Genomic DNA, 18,078 nt, shown 5'->3' on the forward strand with positions numbered 1-18,078 from the left:
GTGTGCATGTGTATGAATGGGAGTCTGCCTGGGGGTGTATGTGTGTGAATGCATGGGTGCCTGCCTGAGGGTCTGTGTGTGTGAGAATGAATGGGTGTCTTCCTGGGGTTTGAATGTGTGAGAATAGGTGCCTGCCTGTGTGTGTGTGAATGAATTGGTGCCTGCCTGGGGGTCTGTGTGTGTGAGAATGAATGTGTGCATGCCTGGGAGATGGGGAGGGAGTGGTGTGAAAATGAATGGGAGCCTGCCCGGGGGTCAGTGTGAGAATGTTTGGGAGCTTGCCTGGGTGTGTGTGTTTTGTTTGTGTGTATGTGAGGGAGCCAGTGAGAGCATGAGTGTGTATGAGAAAATCCAGGGGAGTAAGAGTGTGTGTGGGGGGAGTGTGTGTTGGGGGAGAGAGTGTCTTACACCATGAGAGTATGTCAGTCTCTGTGAGAGCGAGAGGTTATGGTGGGTATAAGAGCATGAATGTGTATGTATGTGACAGTGTATGTGTGAGAGAGAATGGACATGTGAGTATGTGTGAAAGAGAGAGGATAACCTAATCCTCGACAATATCAGGGTGACTGGAAATCAAGAGCTCCCATGCATGGACAGCAGGGGCTTTTTAAAATCCTTATTAGTTTTAATTATTGGGTGTTATTTGCTATATGTGCTGTTTTGAAATATTTTATTGGTGTTTGGGAAATTGTAAAAAATGATATGATTTTAATTAATAGAATTTCTATTTATCAGTAGTTTTAAAATATTATTTTATTAGTATGGTTTTACTATTATAACTGATGCTTTATTTTTCTTGATTTTATTGTTTTATGAGGAATGGTGGTTCTGTTTTTCCATTATTAATTCACAGAGTCTGGCTTCTTGGGGTTTCCATTTCAGTTTTTTCTAATTTGTGCTCCTTTATTTTGTATTCTGTATTTGGTGAGGGTCTGTCTCTGCTCTCTGCTGTGACCATGATGAGAGATTCTGCTAGCATGTAGTGTCTGTATAGGGATCTATAGCAATCGGGTTTGTTTTGTTTCCTCAGTAGGTAGTGTATTGGTATTCTAGGACCCAGTGTAATATTTACCTTTGCTTATTCCCAGGTAGGGTTATTGTTTGAGTCCTTGGTGTTATTACTGTTATGTTACGATGGGATTGCAGTATAGATTTTGAGTGTCTTTTTTGCGGGGTTTTGTGTTAGTTCACAATGTGCCTGGCAGTGGAAGGTGTTTGTGCTGCTGTTACTGTGAGGTGACACCAGAATTTGAAAATATCTTTTAGTATGATGAGCTGTAAGGGAAACATCCAAGCTCCATTGTTTGGGGGAATTTCAGTGGATGCACAGAGTTAGAGAACTGGAGGTGCAGGATTTATATTGACATTCTGTCCCTTCCTATATATTCCAGACTTCACTCTCATAACCATATAGAATTAGTTGAATGAGGCTATCAAATAATTTTATAGTAGTTTTACTAGAAGTGTGAAATTGGCCAGCTTTTTAAAATTACGCAGAAGACCTTTTCGATTTTTTTATTAACACTTTTTTTATAACCAATTTTAAAGCAGGATCCATGCTATAGAGGTGGGTGTGATGAAGAAATGTCATTTTGGCTCCCCCCCCCCCCCAAATTCTTCTGTCTAGAGATGCCACAGATTTTCTGTGACCTTAAGCATTAGTACAAGAAGGATTAAGGGGGGGATGCTGGAGAGGCACACAAATGCATTAGCCCCCGGGCACTGGAGACCCTTGGTGCGCCATTGGGTGCGAGTCATATGGGGCCGCAAGTGGTGGCAAAGAGGAGAGGAGATTTGGCGGGCCTCGAGCAGTGCCCAACCTGCTCGTGACCCAGAAAACCACACAGCGGGCGTAATCGAGAATGAGATAGGAATTGGGGCCAAGACCTGGGGGGGGGGGGGGGCCACAAGGGAGAAGGCTCGCTTAGGGCGCCTAATCCCCTTGCACCGGCCCTGGTACCCTTGACAACTATCAGTGGTCCTTCTTCAACCCCTTATTCAGTGAAAATTGAACAGAAGTATTTATTTAGCATTTCTGCTTTCCCCCCAACTCTTTCCACATCTCTTTCTCTTCTCTCGATTTTATCCCCTTGAGCCTTCCGTATTTCACTGACATATGTAAATAAAGACTTATCTAACTTTACCTCTTTTGCTGTCTTTTCTTCCATGTTTGCTTTGGCCATCCCTGTTTCTTTTCTGCTTTTTACAGCTTTACCAGATATTCTTTCTTGTCTTCTTTTGTACTTTTTGAATTCTAATTGTTTCATCCTTACTCTTTCAGTTATGCCTTTAGCCTATTGCTCCTTTATGCCACCCACCTTCGCCCATCCTGCCATTGCCTTGTTAAGGTACCAAAGTAGATATTTTTGAAATGCAGGAATTTTCATTTTTTATGACTACTCTCTGCCTTGGCTATTATTGAAAACCATACTGTCTTATTGTCACAAGTGTTAAGGTGAGCATGAACCCAGACATTGCCTCTTTTCATAAATACGAGATCCAGCATTGCCCTTTCCTGTGTGAGGTCCATCACTATTTGTATGATAGTCCTTTGAAAGAAGATTATCTCTATTTTTAACCATTGACATGATTCTCCAGTTCACATCTGGCAGGTTAAAATCTCCCACCAATACCAGCTTCCCTTTCTTTCCCACCTTTTTGATGTCTTCAGGTCCAGTTCCTCCACCTGAGTTGGAAATCTGTAGACACACCAGTGTAAATGGAAATCTGTAGCAAACCAGTGTAAATGGAGGTGCCATTGCCCCTTTTCAAAACAGCCCAGGTTGCTTTCATTTCAGTTGCTTCAATATTATTGCACCAGGAGAATGCTTATTTCTTCCTAGCAGTGCTCCAAGATGCTGCATAGCCTTTACAAAGCTATAAACTAGCTATCATAAACTCTTGATACATCTGTTGGGAGCTAGGGAACAGCCAGGTATATCCAGGTATATGACAAGCCCAAAATCACATAGAATAGTGGTGCTCTAACCAATCCTCTGTCCTCCCCCTCCCCAGCCAGTTGAGTTTTCAGGATATCCCTAATGAATGTGCATGATAAATATTTTTATACATGGGAGGTAGTATATGATAAATCTCATGCATATTCATTAAAGATATCCTGAAATACTGACTGGCCAAGGGACCCAATGTTACGAATTCAGGAGGTGGACCCCTGTTCCGAGGTAGAGTTGGTGCTATCCAAACGGACAGAGAACCTGTTAGGTCCCTACCGTCGGAGGGCAAGGCTCGATGAGATGAGTGTTGCTAGAAGACTTCACCCTGGAAGCACGTGATCCCCCCAGGAGGAGCCTGTAGGGTTCCGGCCGCTGGGACTAATGAAGGTCTGGACGCAGGCGCCTCCTGCAGGTCGGGGATTCCAGACAGCTGGCACCTCCAGCTGGTCGTAGATAGTCCAGGAGTAGAAGTCGAAGGATAGTCCAAAGCCCGGTCGAAGTCCAGAGAGCGATCCAAAGCCAGTCCAGGAACAGATGGGAGAGAGGTCCGAAGCCAGTCCAGGAGTAACACAGGAGAAGGATCCAAAGCCAATCTGAAGTCAACGCCAGGAACTCACCACAGCCAGTCCGAAGGTCAGGAGCTACAGCGTCAATCCAACGAAGAGAAGGAGCAGAAGCGGGACGAAGAACCAAGCAAGTCCAGGAACACGGGCACCGGAAACCAAGCAAGAAGCCTCAATACCAAGGCAAGGTTTGAGAAGCAGACCTTGCCTTAAATACCTAAAATGAGGGAGGAGTCTCTGGAGGGAGCCACAAATTCCTGTCATGGCCCCTTTAAATCTTATCTTCAGCCGCATGTGTGGCTCTAAGGCAGGCAGGAAGGGGGAGGAGTCATCTCAGCCTTGTGGGCTCTGTGGCCGGCCTAGCAGCGGCCACGGCCGCGAGGAGGAGGCCCTCTGCTCCTGCAGGAGCCTCCGGACCAACCTGATGCCGCGGGTGAGTATTTGGTCCCAGCCGCAGACCACCGCGGCCAGCGGCCATAACAGCCAAGGACTGGTTTGAACAACCCAGTCTAGAAAACAACTTTTAATTAAAAGTTGCTTCCTTCTTTCTTTTTTAGAATCTTTTTATTTCTTCTGTCTTTATTCTTTTTAAGTCAAAAAACAATATCCAAACAAATGAAATGCAAGGGACATGGGGTAGGGAAGAAGCATTATCGGCTGTCCTGAAAAAATGGTGCTTCCATTTACACTGGTGTGGACTACAGGCCCTCTGACTCAAACAGAAGAACTGGATAGAGATCTGATCAAAGACATCCAAAAGTTGGGAAAGAAGGGAGAATTGTTCCTGATTGGCGATTTTAATCTGCTGGATGTGGATTGGATTATCCCTTCTGCAGAATCTACAAGACGTAGAGAGATAGTGGATGCTTTTTAAGGGACTCTACTCAAACAAATGATAATGAAACCCATGAGAGACAGTGTGATAACTCGACCTAGTGCTCAGATATGAGAACAATGTCTCTAACATTTGCATAGGTGCTCACCTGAGTATCGGTGATCATCAGACAGTATGGGTTTAATATAGCAAATAAGATACAGAGAATTCACATGCTGATCCAAGTTTTGAATTTCAAAAATACAGACTTTGTCAAAATGGGGACATATCTGGAGAAAGAACTGGAAGACTGAAAGAAAATAGGTAAGATGGAACAACAGTAGGCCAACATAAAAGGAGATATTACAAAGGCAACAAATTTATACTATATGTTAAAGTAAACAAAAGAAAGAGGAAAAAGAAACCAATCTGGTTCTCAAAGGATATGATTGAAAAAGTAAAGGCAAAAAGAACAGCATTCAAAAAGTATAACGGATCCCAAAAAGAGGAATACAGGGTGAAACTGAGGAAGACGAAGAAAGAAATCAGGAAAGCAAAAGGTCAAGCGGAAGGAAAGTTTGCCAAAGAGGTAAAGCGAGATTACAAACATCTTTCAGATATATCAAAGAAATCAGGAAGACCCGAGATGGTATACTGAAATTGAAAGATGACTAGGAGCAATGTGTGGAAAAATATGAAGAAATAGCAGAAATATTAAATACTTCAGTTTGGTGTTCACTAAGAAAAGGCTCTGAAGGTGCACCGTTGCTGGTTGACAAGGCAATGGGTGGAAGTGGGGTAGATGCAACCCCCATTTATAGAAGGGAATGTATGGGAAGAGTTAGGAAAACTGAAAGCAGAAAAAGCCATAGGGTCAGATGAGGTACATCCCATGATACTAAAGGAACTCAGAGATGTGCTGGCTAGTTCGCTGAAAGACCTGTTCAATAGATCCCTGAAAACAGGAGTGGTGCCTTGAGATTGGAGAAGAGTGATGGTGGTGAGGGTGGTAGCAGAGAAGAGGCTAGAAATTACAGGCTGGTTAGCCTCACCTAAGTAGTGGTAAAATTAATGGAGACTTTGTTGAAGGAAAGGATAGTGAGCTATCTACAATCAGCTGGGTTGCTGGAACCGAGGCAGCATAGATTCACTATAGGAAGATCCTGTCAGACAAATCTGATTGATTTGTTTGATTGGGAGAATAGAGAATTGGATCAAGGATCTCCTTGGATTTCAGCAAAGCTTTTGCTAGGGTCTCGCAAAGAAGGCTCTTGAATAAAATGAGAAGCTTGCAGTGGCTGCCAAGGTGGCGGAGTGGAGAACAAACTGATTGATTGACAAGAGACAACATGCAATGGTATACAGAACCTACTTTGAATAGAGAATGATGTTAAGTGGATCAGTTTTGGGACCAATTCTGTTCAATATCTTTGTGAACAAATTTGTAGAATGTAAGGTTTGTTTATTTGCAGATGATACTAAGGTCTGAAGCAGAGTGGACATCCTTGAAGAAGTAGAGAGAATGAAAAGTGATTTTAAAAAAATCTTGAAGAGTAGTCGAAGATTTGACAGCTGGGATTCAATTCCAATAAGTGCAGCATCATGCATCTGGGATGCGGCAATCCAAAAGAGCTTTATGTGATTGGGGGGGGGGGGGGCTCGGAAAGACTGATGTGCATGGACCAAAACAGGGATCTTGGGTTAATAATGTCTGGTGATCTGAAGGTGGCAAAGCAATGTGACAAGGTGATAGCTAAAGCCAGAAGAATGCTGGGCTACACAGAGAGAGGAATAACCAGCAGGAAAAAAAGAGGTGATAATGCCTTTGTACAGGACCATAGTGAGGCCTCACCTGGAGTATTATGTTCAGTTCTGGAGCCCTTATCTCAAAAATGATAAGGTCAGGATATAGGCGGTCCAGAGAAGGGGGGGACCAAAATGGTGGTGGTGGTGGGGGGGAGGGGTCTGAATTATGAGGAGAGGCTGAAGGATCTGAATATGTATACCCTGGAAGAGAAGGAGGTGCAGGGGAGATATGATGCAGACCTTCAGATATCTGAAAGGTTTTAATGATGCACAAACTTCAAACTTTTTGAATGGAAACTGTAGAACTAGGGGTCATGAAATGAAACTCAAGGGGGAATGACAAAGTCAACATTTGGAAATATTTTTTCACAGAAAGGGTAGTGAATATATGGAATGCCCTTCTGGAGGAGGTGGTGAGCATGAAAATAGTAAGCAAATTCAAAAGGGCAAGGGTTCAATACTGCGGATCCCTAAAGACTAGAGATTAAAAATGAAGAAAAGGGTCATGGAAGTATCCTGCACAAAGAGTCAGATACTACTCTTAACAGATAGCATGGGGATTTTTCTACCCTTAATCAATTAGCCTTGATGTTTTTGATGTAACTGCAACATTGTTCTCTGCTTTGATGTCGGGGGTGGGGGGAAGGCAAAAACGGGAATTGGATTCAGACGACAGCCAGTGCTGGACCCTGACTTTTATGGTTCCATGGAACGGATATGCAGACATTAAGGAAAAAGCACAGATCGGCTTCTATGGTCAAGTCCAAAAGCAAAACACATTCAAGCAGCATTGACTAAATTATCAAGAAGGCTGCTCACCTTGTAAAAATGTTGCTAGCAGTAAATTTGTTATAGGTTGCCTGGTTTTGATTGTAAATATTATTATCCTTAACATAAGGCTTGGGGGTAACCTGCACGGAGTGGGAGTTACTACCTTATGAAATTTTCTGGGCATTTAATCTCAAAGATGGGTGTGGCAAAAGGAAATTGGAATGTCGCCCCCAACATCTCCTAGAAGTGGGTGAAGAAATTTAAAAAAATTAGCTGAATAAGACAGAAAAGTTGTCTAAGAAGAGCAGTAAGCTGAAGGAGAGAAGCTCGAAAGCTATGAGCAAAGATACTTGTAGTCGGGGGAATTAAATCCCAACCTTCATGCTCTAATGCTGGAAGTGGACTTGGACATTGTTGCTGCTACAGAGATTTAGTTTATGGAGTCACATGACAGGGATACAACTGTCCCAGGCTATAACTCATTAAGGAAGGACAGAGGACAGGAAAGGGGAAGAAATAGTGCTTTATATCAGAAGGAGTAATTGAAATGCAAGGGACGTGGGGCAGGGAAGAAGCATTATGGGCTATCTTAAAAAAATATGACAATGCTTCTATTTACATCGGTGTGGTCTACAGGCCTCCAATTCAGACAGGATTGCTGGGTAGAGATCTGATCAAAGACATCCATAAGATAGAGAAGAAGGGAGAAGTATTGCTCGTTGGGAGATTTTAGTCTGCCGGATGTAGACTGGAGTATCCCGTCTGCAGAATCTACAAAATGTAGGCAGATAGTGGATACCCTCCAAGGGGCTCTGCTCAGACAAATGATAATGGAACCAATGAGGGAGGGTGTGATACTTAACCTAGTGCTCACAAATGGGAATAATTTGTCTAGTGTCTGGACAGGTGCCCACTTGAGCACAAGTGATCATCAGACAATCACGAATAAGATACAGAAAAATCACACAAAGACCTGAGTTTTGAATTTAAAAAATAAAGACTGACAAAATAGGGATGAACTTGGAGAAAGAACTAGAAGACTGGGAAAAAATGGGTGACGTGGAAACAATAGTGAACTAAATTAAAAGGCAACAAATCTATATTTTATAACAGTAAACAAAAGTACAGGGAAAAAGAAGCCAATTTGGTTCTCAAAGGAGGTGGCTGCAAAAATAAAGGCAAAAAGATCAGCATTCAGAAAGTATAAAAGATCCCAAAAAGAGGAACACAGAGAATACCTGATGAAACTGAGGGAGACGAAGAAAGAAAACAGAAAAGCAAAAGATCAAGTGGAAGAAAGAGATAAAGAGAGGTGATAAAAACATTTTTCAGATATATAAGAGAAAGAGGAAAAGCCCGAAGTGGTATAATGAAATTGAAAGGTGACAAGGAGCAATGTGTAAAGACAGATAAAGAAATGGCAGTAATATTAAACAAATATTTCAGTTTGGTGTTCACTAAAGAAGACCCTGGAGAAGGACCATAGCTGGTTGACAAGACCGTAGAAGGGAATGGGTAGGACACAACTCCTTTTGCAGAAGAGAATGTACGGGAAGAGGCAGAGCTAGGAAAACTGAAAGTCCATGGGGCCAGATGAGGTACATCCCAGGATACTATGGGAACTCAGAGATGTCATGGCTGGTCCACTGAATGACTTGTTCAATAAATCCCTAGAAATGGGAGTGGTGTTGTGAGATTGGAGAAGAGTAGTTATGGTCCATCTTTGTAAGAGTTGTTGCAGAGAGGCTGGAAACTACAGGTCAGTTAGCCCCACCTCGGTGGTAGGAAAATTAATGGAGTTGCTATTGAAAGAAAGGATACTGAACTATCTACAATCTGGTAAGTTGCTGGTCCTGAGGCAGCATGGATTCACCAGGGGAAGGTCCTGTCAGACAAATCTGATTTTTTTGATTGGGTGACTAGAGAATTAGATTGTGGAAGAGCACTTGATGTGATCTACTTGGATTTCAGCAAAGCTTTTGATAAGGTCCCATATAGGAGGCTGCTGAATAAAATAAGAAACTTGGGTGTGAGTGCCAAGGTGGTAGCAAGGATAACAAACTGGTTGACTGATAGGAGACTGTGCGTAATGGTAAATGGAACCTACTTTGAAGAAAGAGCCTTGTAAGCAGAGTGCCACAGGGAACTGTATTGGGAGAGGTTCTGTTCAATATTTTTGTGAGCGACATTGCAAGAGGGATAGAAGATAGTTTGTCTGTTTGCGGATGATACTAAGATCTGCAATAGAGTGGACAGGCCTGAAGGAGTAGAGAGAAAGAAAAGTAATTTACGAAAGCTTTAAGAGTGGTCAAAAATGTGGCAGCTAGGATTCAATGCCCAAAAATACAAAGTATCTGGGATTTGGTAATCCAAAAAAGCTGTATGTGATGGGGGGGGGGGGTGAAAGACTGATGTGCATGGATCAAGAAAGGGATCATGGAGTGATAGTATCTGGAGATCTGAAGATAGCGAAGCAATGTGAAGGCGATAGCTAAAGCCAGAAGAATGCTGGACTTCATAGAGGAATAACCAGTAAGAAAAAGGAGGTGATGCTGCCCTTGTTGAGGTCCTTGGTGAAGACTCACCTGGAGTACTGTGTTCAGTTCTGGAGCCCTTATGTCAAGAGAGAGAGAGACAGGATGGAGGTAATCCAGAGAAGGGTGACTAAAATGGTGTGGGGTCAGTATCGGAGGTCCTATGAGAAGAGGCTGAAAGAGTTGAATATGTATACCCTGGAAGAGAGGAGGTACAGGGGAGATATAGAAACATAGAAACATAGAAACATAGAAATGACGGCAGAAGAAGACCAAACGGCCCATCCAGTCTGCCCAGCAAGCTTCACACATTTTTTCTCTCATACTTATCTGTTTCTTTTAGCTCTTGGTTCTATTTCCCTTCCTCCCCCTCCATTAATGTAGAGAGCAGTGATGGGGCTGCATCCAAGTGAAATATCTAGCTTGATTAGTTAGGGGGTAGTAGGGGTAGTAACCGCCGCAATAAGCAAGCTACACCCATGCTTATTTGTTTTAACCCAGACTATGTTATACAGCCCTTATTGGTTGTTTTTCTTCTCCCCTGCCGTTGAAGCAGAGAGCTATGCTGGATATGCATCTAAAGTGAAGTATCAGGCACATTTGGTTTGGGGTAGTAACCGCCGTAACAAGCCAGCTACTCCCCGCTTTGTGAGTGTGAATCCTTTTTTCTTCTCCCCTGCCGTTGAAGCTATGCTGGGTATGCGTGAAGTATCAGTTTTTCTTCTCCCCTGCTGTTGGAGCAGAGAGCTATGCTGGATGTGCATCGAAAGTGAAGTATCAGGCACATTTGGTTTGGGGTAGTAACCGCCGTAACAAGCCAGCTACTCCCGGCTTTGTGAGTGCAAATCCTTTTTTCCACATTTCCTCTTGCTGTTGAAGCTTAGAGTGATGTTTGAGTCACAGTAACCATGTGTATGTTTATTGAATAAGGGTATTATCTCCAGGCAGTAGCCGTCATTCTGGCGAGCCACCCACTCTTTATTGACGGCCTCTTGATTTTATGGATCCACAGTGTTTATCCCACGCCCCTTTGAAGTCCTTCACAGTTCTGGTCTTCACCACTTCCTCCGGAAGGGCATTCCAGGCATCCACCACCCTCTCCGTGAAGAAATACTTCCTGACATTGGTTCTGAATCTTCCTCCCTGGAGCTTCAAATCGTGACCCCTGGTTCTGCTGATTTTTTTCTTATGGTAAAGGTTTGTCGTTGCCTTTGGATCATTAAAACCTTTCAAGTATCTGAAAGTCTGTATCATATCTCCTCTGCTCCTCCTTTCCTCCAGGGTGTACATATTTAGATTCTTCAATCTCTCCTCGTACGTCATCCGAGGAGAGATTGATACAGATATGATACAGACATTCAGAAACCTGAAAGGTTTTAATGATGTACAACCATCAAACCTTTCACTTTGGAAAGAAATCACTAGAACTAGGGGTCATGAAATGAAACTCCAGGGAGGACATCTCAGAACCAACATCAGAAAATCTTTCTTCATGGAGAGGATGGAGGATGTCTGGAATGCCCTTCTGGAGGAAGTGATGAAGACAAAAATAGTCAAAGAATTCAAAGGGGTGTGGGATAAACACCTTGGATCCCTAAAGCCTAGAGGATGGAAATGAAGAATAGAGTGCATGGGAGTAATTTCCTGGTGTGGTGGCTAAGATACTGTTGATGCATCTCCTACAGTGCTCCCTGCTTCAATGGCAAGGGGGAAGGGGGAATTGGATTCAGACAGCAACCAACGAAGGCCCCGACATTTATGATCTGGGGAACTGTTGCACAGAAATAAGAGAAAAAAACCACAGGACTGCTTCATGGCCAAGTCCATAGGCAAAGCACGTCAAGTAGCATTGTCTGAATTTTCAAAAAGGCTCATCACCCAGTAAAAATGTTGCTTGCAGTAAATTTTTATGGGCTATCATAAAACTTGGGGATACCTGCACGGAGCAGCAGTTGCTACCCTTAAGAGAAACATGGGGTAACCTGCACAGGGGGGGCAGATACTACCATAAGAAGCTTGCTGGGCAGACTGGATGGACCATTTTGATTCTTTTCTGGCATCATTTCTATGTTTGTGTTTCTCTGGATGGACTATTTGGTTAGACTATGTTACTGTGTTGTTCTTTTTTTGATTGAACTCTGTGCACCTCTCATTATAATCTCATCATTTCCTCTCTTGATAAAAACTCCTGTTAAGAAGTCCACTCTTTGGGGTAGATTTTAAAAGAAGCGCGATCAGCCTACTTTTGCTTGCGCATCAGACTCAAGCAAAAGTACGCTGGATTTTAGTAGATACGCGCGGAGCCGCGCGTATCCACTAAAATCCTGGATCGGCGCGCGCAAGGCTATCGATTTTGTATAGCCTGCGCGCGCCGAGCCGCGCTGCCTCCCCCCGTTCCCTCCAAGGCCGCTCCGAAATCGGAGCGGCCTCGGAGGGAACTTTCCTTTGCCCTCCCCTCACCTTACCCTCCCTTCCCCTACCTAACCCACCCACCCGGCCCTGTCTACACCCTCCCCTTACCTTTGTTGGGGGATTTACGCCTCCCGGAGGGAGACGTAAATCCCCGCGCGCCAGCGGGCCTGCTACGCGCCGGGCCGCGACCTGGGGGCGGGTACGGAGGGCGCGGCCACGCCCCCGGGCCGTAGCCATGCCCCCGTACCCGCCCCCAAAACGCTGCCGACACGCCCCCGGAACACCGCGACGACCGGGCCCGCCCCCCGACACGCCCCCGACACGCCCCCCTCCGAGAACCCCGGGACTTACGCGAGTCCCGGGGCTCTGCGCGCGACGGGAGGCCTATGTAAAATAGGCTTCCCGGCGCGCAGGGCCCTGCTCGCGTAAATCCGCCCGGTTTTGGGCGGATTTACGCGAGCAGGGCTCTGAAAATCCGCCCCTTTGTGTTTATGTATGGGATTCTGATTAGGGTCAACACAGACGCATCCTGAATAACTTGGAATCATACTGAGGAAGGGGATAAAGGGTGAGGGTGAGATGGTGGAATGGCAAAACAGAAGTTTTTCAAACTTTTAAATCAGGAAAGACATAAAAATCAGAATGGTAGAGGGGAAAACAGAGTTGTTTCCTCTGTTTCAGAGTATGTGTGTGTGTGTGTGTTTAACATTGCATTTTATGGAGCAATTCAACCTTTCTCTTTTTTTTTTTTTTTTTAAACAGCATTGATGCCAGCATGATCTCTCAGCCAATTGAAACCAAACAGGCAAAAAAAAAAAAAATCTATTTACACTCCAGTTTCTAAAGTTAAGCAAATATTTGCATCTGGTTTCTTTCATTCTTGGAAGATGCATAGCCAGATTTATTGAAGAGTTTATGCCTTTTTATTTTTTGGCCTCTTGTGCAATTTTTCCAACACTCTTCAAAAATTCATCAGGAGCTCATCTGTAATCTTTTAAGACCACCACAAAATAAACCAAAATAAACCAAAATAGTGCATATCGAAACCTTCTAATTCCATTGGCATTATGTTTTTTAAAATGTCTCCTCCTTTTTAGGCTTTTTTTTCACAGAAGCTGAGGGAAGCATTCTGAGTTTATTTTATGTTATTTTTGTTTATTATGTAGAAATATGACGTTCTGCCACCGTGTTATTGTCTATCATTTTAAAGCTTTTTTTTTTTTTTTTTTGGCCATCTGTTTTGGCATTTGCTCTCCTATTTTTCTATGCCTCAGTCAGAGTTACAGACCAGATGGCAGTGAGACTGGAGTGGTGCAAGCAATTCACAGCCAAACATGGACCAGATGGATTTCAGTCTGGTTTATTCCAGATTCACCAGGATCTGCAGGATGGGTTGGGGGGAAACCCATTAGACTCCATTCCCCCAAGTTCCAAGCTCCGAGCAGGTCAAGGCGAAATTTAAAGGGAAGGCAGAAAATCTAAAGTGTATCTGAAAAGAAAAATCCGCTTCGGGTTTTTCAGATATTCCAAAAGCAGATCTGTTGATTTTCAAGTCAGTTTACCTGGTAGATTGTTTATTTTTGACAGTGTAGCTTTTGCTCAAAAATGTAAATTCTTGCAACTTCTGGAATGGAAAGAAATCCACAGTATAAAAAAATCACACAATCAAAAAGTTTGTCCAAAATCAGCTGTGGAAATCTTGCACCATGATTAAATGAGGCTTTTTTTTTAAATCAGTTTGTACACTGAACAGTCAGAGGTTCTCAGGTATGGTCCTCAGGGACCACAGAGAAATATGGTTTAGAGAGTACATGAAATCTACAAACTTGTTTGTAGAGCATATGTCTGCAAATACATCAAATGAATGTTCATTGTCTATGGCTATTGCTGAGAAACCTTGGAATAGACTATATTTTAATCCATTAGTTCCTAAATCCATCGCTTTGAGAACCCTCAAATAGGGGGCACCATTTGTTGTCAGAGATACCTCACGGCCAGCTGACGCCATTTTTAAATACCAGCTCAACAAGACAGGAGTAACTGCACATCACTCCTGCCCTTTTTGGATGTCTAGAACCCGCAGACAGAGTAAGATGGGTTCAGGATAAAAGAAGGCCTGATGGGGCTACAGTTTTTTTTAATTTTGATGGCTTTGGCGCTTCAGTTATCGGGGATGGAGGGATGGATAGGGCTGGTGCTGGTGGCTGCTGCATTGTCGAAATGAAAACAAAACAAAAATTTCATTAATTTTGTTTTGTTTTCAAAATGAAATAAAAGAATACAGGAAATCTAATTGAAATTTCCTGTTTTGTTTCAAATGAAAGCACATCCCTACCCCCAAAAAGGTCTTGTTTTCAGCATATTATCCACAATGACTATTAATGAGATACATTTATGCACATTCAATCCAAGAAACAGTTTAATTTGCATATGATGGCTATTTTGAAAGCTAAGGGTATTGGGAGTTCTTGCAAGGGAAGTGTGGGGCTTAAGGTGAATCAGCTTATTGAGCCCTCCACGGCACAATAATCGTCTCTTCCATTCCCCTCCCCGAGCAAGCATTTTCCCTCTCCCACCCTCTGGCCCAATCAACATCTCTCTCATATCTCCCAGCGCCAATCATTTATTTATTTATTTATTTAGCATTTTTCTACACCAACCTTCATGGTTAAATACCATATCAGATCGGTTTACATCGAACAAGGGTAGATAACAGAAGGAACAACTTTTTTATATAATCAAGAAACAAAACAAAACAAAAGTTACATTTAACGAGGACTGTAAAACTTGGAAGCTTAGGCAGCTGGAAGAAAAAGGCCCGAAGAGGGTATTAAATAAGATTAAATACAATCATAATCTCTTTACTATCGTCACCCACCTGACATAATCTATCTCACCCCTTATCCACTATCTTTGGAACAATCATAATCTCTCATCTACCCCTGACCTGGTACGATCCCCTTCCATTGGTAAACATCATCAGACAGCAGTACTTCGTACTTGCGGCTGCCTCCTCCTAGGCCTGTTTTGATCTGAAGTTGAAGCACACAGGGTTGGTGGGTCTTGTGAGACTACAGGGTCTTGCATTGTCCAGACTTCTGCTTGAAGCTGGAAGAGGAGGAATCAGCTGCAGGTAAGAAGCCATGCGCGCTCTCTCTCCCCTGCTGGTGGAAGTGGATTGTGCATTGGGTCAGGGGTCAGGAGGAAGATTGCCAAAAGCTGTTGATGTGTGCAGCATTCCAGAGTGAAGATTAAGGTCAATCACACCAGTTAGCCCCTCAAAACCACCATGAACCAGTGCTGTCAATCATGTGTACTAAAAAAATGTTTAATATCATTCATACATTAAATCTTTTGGCTTTGAACATTTATTTAGACTAACCATAGCAATTTATGTTTTAGATCTTATTTCATATTTATTTCATGTATTATTTATTTTGAGATATTTTTATGCCACCATATGCGGCTTATAAAAGAGAAAACATTCAAAATAAAACTACATTTCAAAATGATGGAATTTGCTATTTTTTAAGAATATTTATAAAATTCTCTGATTTTATTTTTTGCACTTGCTGTTTTTAAAGGTTTTATTCTTATAACAAATGCTATTTGTGTGTGTCCTTTTCAGATAAAGGTTGGAGAGCAAGTCACTGATGTCGAACTGGATGGATTGTCCCCCAGTACAGAGTACACTGTGACAGTTTATGCAATGTTTGGAGAGGAAGCCAGTGACCCTCTCACAGCCCAAGAAACCACATGTATGTGGTGCACTTCTGCCTGTGTTCTCTCAAAATGCTGCATGTTTTCTTATGTAAATTGGAATTGCTTCTTTTGGGTCCAAGCAGTTTACATACAGCACCCTCCAATCTCAGGCTCTTTCATCACCTACATGCCACATTTTGCTGGTAGAATAGTAACCTACTAGATATTAACAGATAGAACCATTTCACCCAGCCCAGTCTGAATCCATCTCTAATAATGCAAAACAAAATTCTCTACTAAATCTATACAATCTCTCGGAAAGGCCTTAGGCAGTATAAGGTTCAAATTGGATCAGCCTTAATTATACTGTAGTTCAGTGTTTCTCACTCTTTTCAAACCCAGTTACATCTACTTTAACAAAAATGTTGCGTGGCACATCAACCGCCACAGAGCAGGCAGTATGGACATGGAAAGGATTCATATGGCCAAAAGAAGAGCTAAGGAAGCACTGAAAACCCTACCAGTCTCTCTTCCAAATTATAAAGGAAGGAAGAGAGAGGACAGATATACATGAACCTGTCATGGTGAACCTTGAGTGCCACAAACAGGTCTGGATTTCAGGATATCCACAATTGAGGCAGTGCATGCAAATATACCTAACACATACTTATCTCCTATCGAATACTTGTATATACAGCTTGAGTACAGGGTGCGATTCACTGTAGGGGCAGCAGCATTGCACACTGAGTCAACCATAGATCCTGACTTCTCCTCTTTACTCCTGCCAATCCCAATAGCAAAAGGAAGTAACACAAGCAGAGTCCTACTTAAACCCTTCTCTTCCACTCGCTGACAAGTAGAGCTGGCAGTGCTTAATGAGACTGACCTTTATGCACAGGAAGCTGATTGGGTGTCCTGTCTATCTCAGAGAATAGATCTAAATGATCTATTTTTCTAATGGAGAAAGGTGAATATGTTGCAGGCATGGACCCTTGGCCGGAGGTAAAGTTGACGTAACCTGTAGGGGGAAGCCCCGCAGGTCCCCACCATCGGCTGGCAGAGCTAGCTGTGGCAGAGGCCCAACTGTAACATCACCTATACCAGCCCACATTCCTCTTAAGTTGAGCTCTCGGGTGCCAGGATTGGCAGGTCTTAGGCCTGGCCTTCTGCTGCTGAGGAGAAGATCCATCAAGTCAAAGGGGTTGCAGACCAGGGTCTAGCACAGAGGGGATGCAGGCATAGTCAGAGTCTGGCAGCAGTCAAGGGAGGCAGCGTAAAATCAGAGTCGGAGTCCAGGCAGTGGTCAGTGGCAGGCAGAGTACAATCAGAATCAGAGTCTAGGCCAAGGTGAAAGATAGGGAGGCAAGGAGCAGAATAAGCAGGAGCAGATACATGAAGGCTGACCACGAACAAGACAAGGGACTGAAGACTGACCACCAAGAAGACAAGAACTCAGGAACATGGACCAGACTGCCAACTCAGGAACAGAAATCAGGAACATGGACCAGGAACATCGAAGCCAGGAACAGGAACACGGGAACATGCTGAGAAAATGCACTACTTCCAGAAAGTCGACCTATTACCAAGGCCTGGATTGAGGGGGGCAAGGCCCTTTTAAGGCTGGAGGCAGTGAAGTCATCAAAAGGGGACACAGGCTTTTCCCGGTGCAATCCCTTTAAATCTAGATGGATGGTGTGTGTGCTTAAGGAAGCGTCCAGGTGCGAGACAGCTACTAGCAGCGTCCTGTGGCCAGGTGTGTCGGGGAGGCCTTTCTGCGATGGAACGTGGTGCTTTGGCCTGTGCCAGGGTAGAGGTGAGAACAACGGTCTGCTAGAATAGCCTTTAGACCATGGAGCGGTCTAAAGGCTATTCTTATGTAATAAAATAGTGGAGTGCTCCAGGGATCGTTCTGGGACCACTGCATTTTAATATATTTATAAATGACCTGGAAATGAGAACAATAAGTGAGGTGATGGAATGGTGAATAAAACGGAAAATGTCATAATGCCTCTGTATCGCTCCATGGTGAGACCCCACCTTGAATACTGTGTACAATTCTGGTCGCCGCATCTCAAAAAAGATATTGCTGCGCTGGAGAAGGTACAGAGAAGGGCGACCAAAATGATAAAGGGAATGGAACAGCTCCCCTATGAGGAAAGACTAAAGAGGTTAGGGCTTTTCAGCTTGGAGAAGAGACGGCTGAGGGGGGGGATATGATAGAGGTGTTTAAAATCATGAGAGGTCTAGAACGGGTAGATGTGAATTGGTAATTTAGTCTTTCAGATAATAGAAAGACTAGGGGGCACTCCATGAAGTTAGCATGTGGCACATTTAAAACTAATTGGAGAAAGTTCTTCTTCGCTCAATGCACAATTAAACTCTGGAATTTGTTGCCAGAGGATGTGGTTAGTGCAGTTAGTGTAGCTGTGTTTAAAAAAGGATTGGATAAGTTCTTGGAGGAGAAGTCCATTACTTGCTAATAATTACGTTGACTTAGAAAATAGCCACTGCTATTACTAGCA

General features: G+C 43.4%; 1 protein-coding gene across 1 annotated transcript in view; it reads left to right on the top strand.

The window, feature by feature from the left end:
- Positions 1–18,078, top strand: part of COL14A1 (collagen type XIV alpha 1 chain) — a 521,812-nt gene that overhangs the window by 198,279 nt on the left and 305,455 nt on the right. The window contains 1 exon segment of the mRNA XM_029591954.1: positions 15,483–15,612. Within this exon segment, the coding sequence (XP_029447814.1) occupies positions 15,483–15,612 (130 nt within the window).

This window comes from Rhinatrema bivittatum, chromosome 2 (genome assembly GCF_901001135.1).
Source record: "Rhinatrema bivittatum chromosome 2, aRhiBiv1.1, whole genome shotgun sequence".
In the NCBI taxonomy this organism is placed as follows: Eukaryota; Metazoa; Chordata; class Amphibia; order Gymnophiona; family Rhinatrematidae; genus Rhinatrema; species Rhinatrema bivittatum.